The sequence below is a fragment of the Fulmarus glacialis genome, unplaced genomic scaffold (assembly GCF_000690835.1).
Source record: "Fulmarus glacialis isolate BGI_N327 unplaced genomic scaffold, ASM69083v1 scaffold12020, whole genome shotgun sequence".
NCBI lineage: Eukaryota > Metazoa > Chordata > Aves > Procellariiformes > Procellariidae > Fulmarus > Fulmarus glacialis.
The window spans coordinates 25,768-37,545 of NW_009188401.1; the positions used below are offsets into that span (position 1 = coordinate 25,768).

General features: G+C 38.8%; 1 protein-coding gene across 1 annotated transcript in view; it reads right to left on the bottom strand.

Annotated features, from left to right (window-relative positions):
* Positions 1-11,778, bottom strand: part of DDX42 (DEAD (Asp-Glu-Ala-Asp) box helicase 42) — a 16,292-nt gene that overhangs the window by 1,422 nt on the left and 3,092 nt on the right. The window contains exons 5-16 of the mRNA XM_009578509.1: positions 10,276-10,425; positions 9,884-9,988; positions 9,297-9,416; positions 8,031-8,207; positions 7,390-7,518; positions 6,402-6,501; positions 5,641-5,688; positions 4,993-5,090; positions 3,467-3,743; positions 2,565-2,791; positions 1,159-1,269; positions 272-373 (exon numbers count right to left, since the gene is read on the bottom strand). Coding sequence (XP_009576804.1) covers positions 272-373; positions 1,159-1,269; positions 2,565-2,791; positions 3,467-3,743; positions 4,993-5,090; positions 5,641-5,688; positions 6,402-6,501; positions 7,390-7,518; positions 8,031-8,207; positions 9,297-9,416; positions 9,884-9,988; positions 10,276-10,425 — 1,644 coding nt within the window. The remainder of the gene's footprint in view (positions 1-271; positions 374-1,158; positions 1,270-2,564; positions 2,792-3,466; positions 3,744-4,992; positions 5,091-5,640; positions 5,689-6,401; positions 6,502-7,389; positions 7,519-8,030; positions 8,208-9,296; positions 9,417-9,883; positions 9,989-10,275; positions 10,426-11,778) is intronic.

Below are 11,778 nucleotides of genomic sequence, written 5' to 3' on the forward strand. Positions count from 1 at the left end.
CAAAATAAGTTTGGCAAATTAACTTTGTGCAAACATGTTCAGTCCAGCCTGCATACGAATTCTACCGCTTTGGACTGCAATGCTGAGTGCGTGCTCCAAGTGGATGAGACATGGCCACAACTACCAAACTCAACTTCCCTGAAGTCAAGAGTGTTTCTGCATTTTCGGGGGAGGAAAAAAAAAATTGTCTTAAATCATCCGTAGTAAAATTTTTCCATGTTATGTCCCTTCCTCTTGAGTTAGAACTCGGAGTACAAGTGATCGAACCAACCTGAAAAGCTGCTTTCATTGCCGTAAGTCTGTCTCCCATTGCCCCAGTGGATGGCTTGTATGCTTCATAGTTACTCATCACACTGTTGTTGTTTCCACGGTCCTATGCAAAAAGACAAAGGACAACTGGAGAGATTTATCCAACACAGACACTTTCAATTCAACTGTTCTCCGAATCTATCTTGACCCTGCACTCTGGAAATACATCTACTAAGGATGACAAACTTCTGGAGAGCGCTGAGCAGCAGAACAGTTTGTCCCATGACCTTGAGGACGACAGGAAAGTAAAGATGCATTAAGTCTTAGTGACTCATTAGTCCACAGTATAACCGCATTTCCCAGCTCCTTACAGTACAAGCAAGAGCAAAATGCAATCAAATGGAGATTTTCACAGAGGTCATAGCCAAGACAAAGTGTGAACAAGCCTTCAGCTGTGACTTCTGGAAAGATGCTGAACATGATGTGTTTTCAACATGTCTACAGTTAAACTCTGTCCCCATACACATTGACAATGAGCTGTTTTCCTAGCATGGACATACCTTAGTGAGAGTTCCCAACGCTGCAAGATTTTTTGCTGCCAAGAATCAGCCTGGAAATGGCTTTTTAAGTAATTTATTAGCATTTATTTTGCATTGACAGTCTATTTGGGGAAGAATCTCCAAACCTGGATCACTCCGGCCCTAAAGAAGGCAGCTCTTGACAAGAGGATGACAGCACAGGACAGTTTCACTCGAGATATTTCTGATAGCAATTCTGAAAGATTCTGAGCTATGAAAACCTTTGAAAGCAGAGGCTATACTCCAGTACTAAGAAGATTTCTTAAATTAAAAAGTAGTCAATACTAAGTTTAAAAGTTCCAAGAATCTTTAAAAAACTTCTTCTACTTACAGAATTTTCTGATCCCAGACCAGGACGTTCACGGTATCCTAAGCCACCACCACCAATATTCAGCTTCTTGCCTTTTCCTCCTTTGAAACGTGATTTCCGGAACCACGGATTCTGTAGAAAAGGAGGAGAAATGCTTCTCAACACAGGGAGTAAGAAGCTTCACAAATGCATGTAATGAGGCTCAGAAAAGAAGGATTTTAAGCATTTCAAACGAGAAATATAAATACACTGTTTCCCATTCAACAATACAGCTGTTGCAAGGGAATGGGATGTGACAGACTACAGCGCTTTGAAACTAAGCTGTAGACGGTTCTGTCATGTGGATCTGAAGCTTTTTGTTACAAATGCTTTTTATGAAAACTAATTTTTCGCCCTGAACTTTCATCCATGTTAAAGTTTTGGGGGGTTGCATTCTAATAAACTCAGGAGTAATGCAATCTCTTGGGAGCTCTTGGGAGCTCTGCACTTGCTCATGCTTGGGTTTTATTGATTTAGCCCACTGCCTGGCTAAGCAGAAATGAGGTTCTGTCACAGCAAAACTTCCTGCAACACGCAGTGGCCAGGAAAGGGCAGTCCAACCAGACCTCCTCCTGTTACCACGTTTTTAAATAATGGTTGGCTGCACCTCTTTTTATGCCCTATAGTTTCTTCAATCCTGAAGAAGCCAGTAAGTGAAGCAATTTAGCTTCTATACTCTCCTCTCAAAGGCAGCCTGTGGAGCTCTGCCTCACAAATTCTGTCCCTTCTGAAAATTCTGCCTCTGTACCTTGGAAAAAATATTTACTTCTAGCAGCTAGTGCCCAACAAGCATGCTAATCCATCTCTGAATTTGGGAATTAGCAAAAAGCTTTTGCTCTCTTGCAGCTACACGGGCAGCAAAAGACAAGAACTTAAAGAGCTGACGAGTACAGTGGCGCAAGTACAATTGCTTCAGCTATCCGTCATACCTATATATAGCAAGCCTACCAGACAGCACTGCCAAGCAGGTATAATGATCAAGCAACAACCGTTTCACAGAGTGAATGTCCCTGTAATTATTTTCTAGTTTAGCTTTCAAATAAGCTGCATTTCCCAGGTGCCTGCCACAAATGCATATCGAAAATCTGATTGTAATGAGATACTGGAGCTGGAGCGCTCTGCTGGCATCAGCCAGATTACAGCTCCTAATTTCCTAGGCAGTGCCTGACCCCAAAATAGATTACGTACTGCATTCTAAAATCTTCATGTCTTCATGGACTCTTTCACAGGCCATTAAAAACACCAGAAAGTCTACTTAAAAACAGTATAGGTTGCCAAAAGGTCACTGTGAACACATGATGGAGCCAGAAACAAGTCCCTGAGCTCCTGATTTTGTGCTAATCATGGAAGGACCCTTCCTCTACTCCAGGAGTTTTGCTTGTTCTTACCTGCATTGCTAGATCCAACAGCTCTTTGGAAACATGTTGATTAGCGCCTTCCAGATTTCTGACAAGATCACCAGCGAAGTTACTGTCTTTGGGAGTCAGCAGAGTGTAGGCAACTCCCTTCTCGCCTGCTCTGCCAGTACGACCAATTCTATGGGTGTGCGTATCTATGTCCCGAGCCACATCATAATTGATCACAGTCTTAATGGAAGGAATATCTAACCCACGAGCTGTAATAAAGAACAATATAGCGGTAAGCGTGATTATCCTGAATGAACTCAAAGCAATCCCACCCATACCAGCATATCACTTCATTCTGCTCCAGCATACAAAAAGCGTTTCCACAGGAACACACCCCAGTTAACACACCCTTCATAGGCTAAAACTCTTTGTTAACTTAAGTGTAGCAATATTTTCTCCAAGAGTAGTATAAGTTACACCGATCCCCAAGTTCACAGGATTGGCGATGGAAGAGATCTCTTTAAATGATTGTTATTCCAAAGAAGAGAGAGGGCTTTATTAAAGGACACTGAAATTCACTCTTTGTTCAGCTAAACATCTGGGTACAAAAGCTGTTCTAGAGAAGGCTTCAACTGTGTCCATTTCCTCTTTGTTTAAGCATGCATGATGTGTCAGCTGATTAACAAATAGCAACTACTTCCTTAAGAAACGTCTTATTTTCTTTCTGTCTATGAAAAAATACCTGTCACACTGTAACTTGAACACCATTAGAAGACTTCAAAAATAAAACCCCTTGCTAACACTGTGTACTTCTGAAAAAACATCCGGAACACAGTGCCCAGCAGGTGTAGAAGCCAAGCTTGTTGCCTTCCACTGACATGTGTTAGCCTTTCTGCTGATAGCCACAACTTACATCAGCTGCCATTTCTTAGAATGTCACATACCTGCCACATCAGTAGCTACCAGTATCGGGATCCCCTTTTTCTTAAATTCTGAAATGACTTTATTCCTCTCACTCTGGTCCATGTCACCATGAAGCAGCCCCAGATTATGATCCTCCTGCTTAAGGTTATTGGCCAGCTCTTCTGCATTTGCCTTCTTAGTGACAAACAGGAGAACGCTCCCAGAAGATGTGAACTCCACAAGGCGTCGAGTCAGCCAGTTCCATTTGCTAGGGCCAGAGGGGAAAATCTCCACGATTTGAGTAACATCTTCATTTGCCTAAGGGGAGAAATAAGACAAGCAATAATGCAGGATAGGAAGGACAGTATGGCAAATAAACACAGATGGCAGAATAAAACCAGGAATTTAAACTAAGTGTGAGAATAAAAAGTGAAGAAGCAGGGGACCAAAATTTCTCCTTTAAAAGAGGTTTCAGCTCTTTTTTAACTGCTGACCGCTTCATTTTCGCAGTGCAGAAAAGCCAGGGGTTAAATGAGCTACTCTTTGCTAAACCTGAGAGAGGAAAGTGCAGTCTTTGACATGATGCAGTTTAGCACCCTACTGATCTAAAGATGGGTACTTGCAATGTAGATGCTCTTATTAACATCTAAAATAGACTGTGCAAGAGCAGGGTCTGAGGTGGAGAGGATGCTCATCAGTAAAAATTATTCATATGCAGATCAGAGAAAGTACCCCTGTGAGCTGTGACATGCCCTCGGAGTCAGGAAGAGGCGAGGTATAAACAGACTCCCCATATACTCTGTACTGCAAGTAGTAAAAGTGCAGTGGAGCACACAGCACTATCTGGAAGTTTCTCTGAAAGATTCAGTTTTTTACACATTTAAATATTAATGATTTCAAGGATGGTGCTCTCTTAATAGAGTAATAATTTAGATGAAAGAAAAGAAACCATGTGATTGAGCTAGGAAAGCTATTTCTTTTCTTAAGCAATGTTTAGGAAAAACATTTTCACACAAAGAATGGGCTTCAGGTAGCCATCAGTTTTTTGTTATAAAGAGATACCTCACATTCCTGATTGAAAAAAATAAAAAATGCAGAGACCTGGTTAAAAGAAGAATGTTCTGAAGGCATCTTGTGAAACTTCTCAACAGTTTTCATATATTATAAGCAAAGTTTCTTCACAGCAAGTGTAAGTGCCCACTTCACTGACTTATTACCAAATCCCTAGTCTGCTAATAGTTCAGCTGCTACGGTCAAGCAAGTATAGAATCAACATTCCCACATAAACCAGCTGAAAGACATTACAATCTAAGTTTCAAAGCCTTCATTGCAAAAGTTGTAATTTTTTTATAGTTTTGAGACAAAACAAAAGGATATACCCATTGATTCAGTCTAATTAAAAAAAAAAAAATCTATTACTATTAGATTTTTACTTACTATTTTTTGTCAAGCACAAAGAATTTACTCTTAAATATAAATGATGACTACTGCAGTTTAACATAAATTTCAGACAACAGAAACAGAATGGTTCTTTTCTCCGACTGTCTCAGAAGTAATGTGGAATTACCTCTCCGATGTCTCCCTGCACAACTCGAATTGGGTCGATCAGAATATCTCGAGCCAATTTCTCAATCTTCTTACGGAAAGTGGCACTGAACAAGAGGGCTAAAAGGAAAACAGTATTTGAACTCCTTGAAAAATACATTTTCTTTAACACTGCACAGATCTTGTGAATGAGGACCTGTACAACTGTACTAGATGTCAGTGATCTGAAGCTACAGCCTGTTTTACCGGTTCTAATGAAAATTATCAATCACCCTATTAGAATACCTCAAAGCGGAAACACATTTCATGGCATCTGAAACAAGATGTGGATAATAAGTGGCACTGCTGTGAACGTTCTTTCGTGGGCAGCTTAGAACACAGGATCTCAAAGCATACTAATATTAATTCAGCTAATCATCTTCTCCCTGAGTAAAGTCTGTGGAGGATTACAGACTGATGAACAAGTATGGGTATTTAACCGCACTCGCAAGTGCTTCCCTCCCAACAGCCCACACTGAGAATTAACATCAGTGGACTCCCGCGAAAGTCTCACTGTGTGGCTTTTTCAAGAACAGGAAATTCAAGCTCTGTTCCAGATTCTTAACCAGTAGCCCACCATATAGCCTGCTTCGACTCTCAGGAGTTTAGTTTGAAACATGCTTATACTTACTCTGTCTGTCAGGACGTACATGGCTTGCAATTGATCTGACCTGATATTCTAGAAAAGAGGAAAAATGTTCTAATTAACACTGTACGCTCATTATTAAGTAGAATAACTCAAAATGCAACTTCATTGCTTTATTTAACAAATAACCATAGAACAAATGAGTGCCTCTCACTCTATTTAATGTTACGCTGTGACTTCCAGGTGCTCTCTGTTGCACAATGGAAGTTCCTTTGCTGTACGAAGAAACTTTTGAAAGTTCCTTCAGCAAAAAGTTCTATAAGCAAAGATCCTAGCTGAGTCTGTGCATACCCTGTACATCGCACAAGTGTCTCCCTCCCTTTGCAGTATTATAGTACTGTCAAATCTTTGCTATGTCCCATGATGCTTGAGCACATACTCAAAATCATCCAGATCTGAAAGACCAAACCTCTTCCAATAAAGTAGAAAGTTCTTTTAACACCACTAGTTTGTACACACAGAACCAAAGCACAGAAGTGACTTGCTCAAAAGTTATTCAGCAACTCTAAGATAAAAACCAGGGTTTTTGGCCTTCAACATCAACAGGGCTTCGCTGATCTCTTTATAGCAACAGACATTAGACCTTGAAATATAACTTTTGTCTATAAAATATTTCCTTAATGTATTTTCAAGTATATGAAGCTACTTGAAGTACATGAACCTATGAAGGGGTTATAAACAGTCTTACTAAGCTGGGAACTAGACACCACTGCTTTCCAAAACGATGACCTTTGTTCATTACATACCAAAACCCATATCAAACATTCTGTCAGCTTCATCAAACACAAGGTAAGTGACTCTTTGAAGGTTTGTAGCTTTCTTTTTCACATGATCAATTAAACGACCCTATTAAAAAAAAAAAAAAAAAATCCAAGTTTTTAAAGCATATTTTAAAAAAGTTAATATACGCAACCTTCAAGCACTTAACTGCTTCTTATCCTCACTTACCAGAGACTTAGGACAGAAAGCATCTCAAGGCTTCACTCTAGAAGCAAGTGTCAGTATTCAAGTCACAGAGACAGATTCCTGAAACTCTCACCAACTATACCTGACAAGCTGAATTTTAGGACTGGCTTTTCAAGGTTAACAGTGTTGAGATCCTAAAATTCCTTAGTCTTCATTACAATTAAATTTTAATTGTGAACTGTCTATTTAATCCCATAATATTTGGCGCAGGAGTTCTTCATGCTTTGTTTTCTTGCCTCTACCCCAATACATAGCCACAATAAAACTTCCTCCAACCATTAGTTGCTCAGTTTTGCCCAAGTTCATAACTAGCTTTTGCAATAAGCAAAGTCAGTTGACAATGGTGCTCATTTAAATCACTGGTTCAGCATCAACACCCATTCTGATTCAATGTTTCAATCCTTCCGTATTACTGCCACAGGCTCTATACTGATTCAGTAAGATGGCACTCAAGTTCATGACATTCTGGGAATTTTCTTCATGAATTTAAGGCTCAGCAATCAGAAGCTGGTATTGCACACAACTGACACTGATTCAAGCAGATCTTGCTTAATACTCTGTCTTCTATTGGAAATCATACCTAATCTCTTCCAATTTCTCTTGGGACACAAATAATCCCAGCATATTTCCTCTCAACATCTGATAACCTGTGAAGAACCTAGATTTCAGTGATGAGAGAACAAATTCTGCATCACCAGTGGTATTAAAAATCTGCCTCAGCTTCAGTTAAGCAACAAAAAATTGTACTGTGTGCATACAGGTACTTACTGGTGTGCAGACAACTATCTCTGCCCCCTCCTGTAGGGCTTTGGCTTGCTCCCACATGCTTCCTCCTCCATACACAGCGACAGAGCGTAGATTATACGCCTTACCAAAGCGCTTACATTCAGAATGGATCTGAGAATTTTAAACAAAGCACATCACAGTTCATGTTAGACAGATCTGAGAAAATATACCTACCTTGGAAATATAGTCCAGCTCCTGAAATCCACTTTTCAGCTAATAATTTAATGAAATTATTCAGAAATCCTCAGGGCTGACTACTTCAATACTTGTGGATAATTTCCAATAACTTATTTGGGAAACCTATTTAGGCATCCAATTGTAATTTAACCTGCAGGCTCTATCCTTTTACATATACAATTTGTGGCAATGCATCCACAGTATTCTTAATACTTAGGAATAATATGGGAGCACTGTGCAAAAATTAACAATTTCAGATTTGTCATGAGCCTTCAACAAAAACAGGTGTAAGAGAGAATTGTGAGCTTACATTGGAGGCATGCTACTAATGCACAGAGTAGTTTTTTCAAATAGTTTTACTGAGGTTGTCTGGTAATTTCTGCCCAGAATTTTGTCTTTTTCTATAAGAACACTGTATGGCACATATATGCTTACTATACACCTACCTGTTGGCAAAGCTCTCTGGTCGGACATACGATCACTGCAATGGGACCATCCCCTGGTTCAAGCTCCTTTTGATCCATGATGTGAATCAACATGGGCCAGATGAAGGCTGCTGTTTTTCCACTTCCAGTCTTAGCTATCCCAATCATATCTCTGCCACTTAGTGCAACGGGAACACCCTAAAAATAAGGAGATTCTAAACCCATATTATGCCTACCATAGCGTATTCTTGTGCTAGATATTATATGAAAACTCAGATAACACGAGAAAAGCACATTACAGAGGACTCATAGCAACATGATGCTTACACAGTTTTATTGCCAAGTACAGATCTGAATTAGTTTGTTTTAAGGGCTGGAAGCAATTATCATGTTATGACTGTTCGTGTCCTATACAAAATCAATGTCTGGACACAGTACAACATCCCAAGGATATATTTACATGTCCACAAACGCATCTTGTCCAGCTGTAAGAACGGTAAAAACAAATTCTCTGAGCTTATTTTTCCTGTAACCATTCCCTGTGCTGAAGTCCTCAGTTCATCCCTACTGTTGCTATAAGGACCTCTCAACCACAGTTTTTTTACAAACAGTATGGACTAAGGTCCTAATACACATCCCTTGGACATAGCACCATGTCATTTTTTATACTTCAAGAAAAGCATCCAAAGTGGTGTGCTTATAATCACATTATTGATAACCTTTATTACTTATGGTAATCAATCTACATATGCAATAGAATTCCTTTTGCTTGCACGGCTCTCCAAGGAATGACCAGTTAAATGGTCCAGCTCATAGGGCATTTATTCTAACTGCCAAAAGAAATTAAAAAATACCTTGTTGCATATATCTTCTAGTTACAAGACAGTCAAATATAAGCTGTTTAAAGGAATAAAGTTGTCAATGTATGGCTCTTTACTCAGCTACAGCTATGGTTATTTTTAATAAAATTTCTAAAAATACATAAAAAAAACCTTTCATGCATTTCTATAAGCAAGAGATGTCACTTGAATGTTCTTCAATCTTCACTAAGAGACCAATGAAGAAAAGTATATGGATTTATTTACAGTGGTCATTTAACAAGGAAAAAAGTGGGTAAACTTCTATTAAAAAAAAATCAAAGCTATTTTCCTAGAAAAATACAAATTATTCTTTTCCGTGACAGCTCTATATAAGAAACTAGAATTGTATACATCCTCATATGGACTAGGGACATTTGCATGTGTTCTATTAGTTCTCTTTAGACATTAGAAAAGTAACAACACTCACCTGACACTGTATAGGAGTGGGCTGGGTATACTCGGATTTCCTAATTTGATGCATAAGTTGCTCATCAAACCCAAAATGAGCAAAACTACTGCCAGGCCTCGGAGGAGCAGCACCGGAGACCTTAGAAACAGAAACATATCTTTGTTCATGAACAGTAAGACAAAAACCAAGAGCAATCTGTACAAAAATGAAAAAAAGTCTCTCCACCTCCAAAAAAGGCTTTTTATTTTTTGAATAGACATAAGTTTAACTAGGTGCAAATTCCAAATGTGTTGTGTAAATAGGACTTTCAGGTATAAAAATTTAGATAAATTGTCAATCAACATAAGCCACTAAAGATCATATCTACCTCCTTGTACAATTGGTCTCCTACCTCTCCAAAAAATTCCCTTCACAGAAAGTCACCACACTAACATGTCACAAATGGCAAAGAACTAATTCTTGCATATAATATTTCCAGTTTCAATTCCTAGTTCTTTAATCCAAGTGCATTCAAAGTGTATTCAAAAGCTGGAGTTCCCTGTGAAAATCTTCATTAAAACTACTAAGGCAGTCCAAAAAAATGGGAGTAAGAACATCCAGCTTACCCGGAGATTTAGCTTATGACGTAACTCCACCACTTGCTGCGGGGTGAGACTGGTGATCTCCTCATGCTCATCATAGAAATTCTTCTCAAACGGTGGATATTCAATCTGCAAGGGTAATTACTCAGTTAGTCCAGGACTCAAGATTCTCTCTCTGTACACTTAGTTTTGGAGGGAAAGGGTCCTTTTGAGAAAAAGTTCTTAATTATGTGCAAGAACATTAGTTTAATACGAAGTCATTTGAAGGATCTTTAGTATGACTCAAGTGGCACAGCACTGAAATCTTATCTGCCAACATTGATGCACAGGGACAGAAGCATATTTCAATCTACTTCTTAGCTCCTGCCTTCTAAAATGCCTCAGACAGAACAGAATGGAATAAACTTCCTTCCTACCTCTGAATGGTCAATAGGTGGAAGAGGATCAATGATTTTTTTGGACGGTGCAATTGGATTCCCATCACTATCATACTCCAGGTTATCCTCTTCCTCTTCTTGGACCACACCAGCAGTGGGGTTTTCAGCCATGTAGCGAAAATAAGCTTCCTGCAGCAAAACATATCAGTAAAATCACATACAATAGGATACAAAAATACTATTACATTTGTTTAAATGATGTATATGCTAGATGGCTGTTTGCTTTCACGCCCACCATTGAGGGGAAAAAAAAAAGTTCACTAGAACTGATTCTTCTAATAAATACCAACAGTTATGTCCAGAAGAAGGACAGTAAGTACAAACGAAGAAAACAACTAAAGTGTCAGACCACAAAATTCTTTTAAAAATCAAACTTCTTCTCTTACATGTCTGCTTAACAACTCCTTCTACCAACACTTGTTATGCTTTAACAATAGAAGAATCTATTCTTATTTCCACATGAATAAAGTACAAATGCTGCAGGTTTTTAAACAAAGAACACAATGTTACTAAGCATACGACGTTTACATTTTTTAAACACACTATGCCAAAAATAGTTTCTCCTCTTCCCCTAACTAGACTCTAAGAAATGAAAATATATCTATTTTTCATTGACAGAGTCAACAGCAAATGGCAAAGAAACTATTTCAGAAGAGTTCTTCAACACAAGCCCAAGTCAGAACTCACTGTCACCACATGCCATCCTTACAGCTCGCAAATATGTACATGTCTCACAGAATCTCACTGGCACACCAAGACATTCTCATGGAAAAAACACCAGTCTCACTTGACTTTCAAGCAAATATTTAAGATCAGATTTTTAAAGCAAGGTTCAATTACAAATAAATGTATACACTCATCTGGCTTTTTCATTTGCATGGCCAATTATCACTCAGTCACATAGATATGCATACAATACACTTGAACAACAGCTGTCTCCAAGTGTAAGTCACCTTTGCTCAAACTTTAGCACAGCTACACTCACCAAATTGGAAGCAAAGGCCTAGAGGCCAGACAACCCTTCCATGTTCTGCATTACTGCAAGTAACACAATAGTTATTAATTACAACTTAGTGGTAAGGTACATTTTGAAATGAAGTCTTTCCTCTTTGTTTATTATTTCTGTTACAGTGATGCTCAATCAGAACTGGAGCTCCTCTGAAAATAAAGAGCAAAAAGCCTGATTCTTGCCCTTAACAGACAGGAAATGTCACTGTAAACAGCCTTCACAGTTTAACAGCCTCTCACTGGTGCTCCATGTTAGTTGCTTCTGCTAATTTCAAATTTGATGAGACCCTCAGATACTGAAAAACCTGTACAGGAAGTTGAAATTCAAATCGACCGAAAAAAATCTTCTTAAACGGAGTAAAAAAGAATGAAATTGTCTCCTAATATTCTTCCTTTTTTTAGTGAAACACCTAGAAGGGTAAAGGCAGCAGGGTAATGGCTAGAGCTTCCTGCTGGATTGTTCGGCTACTGCGC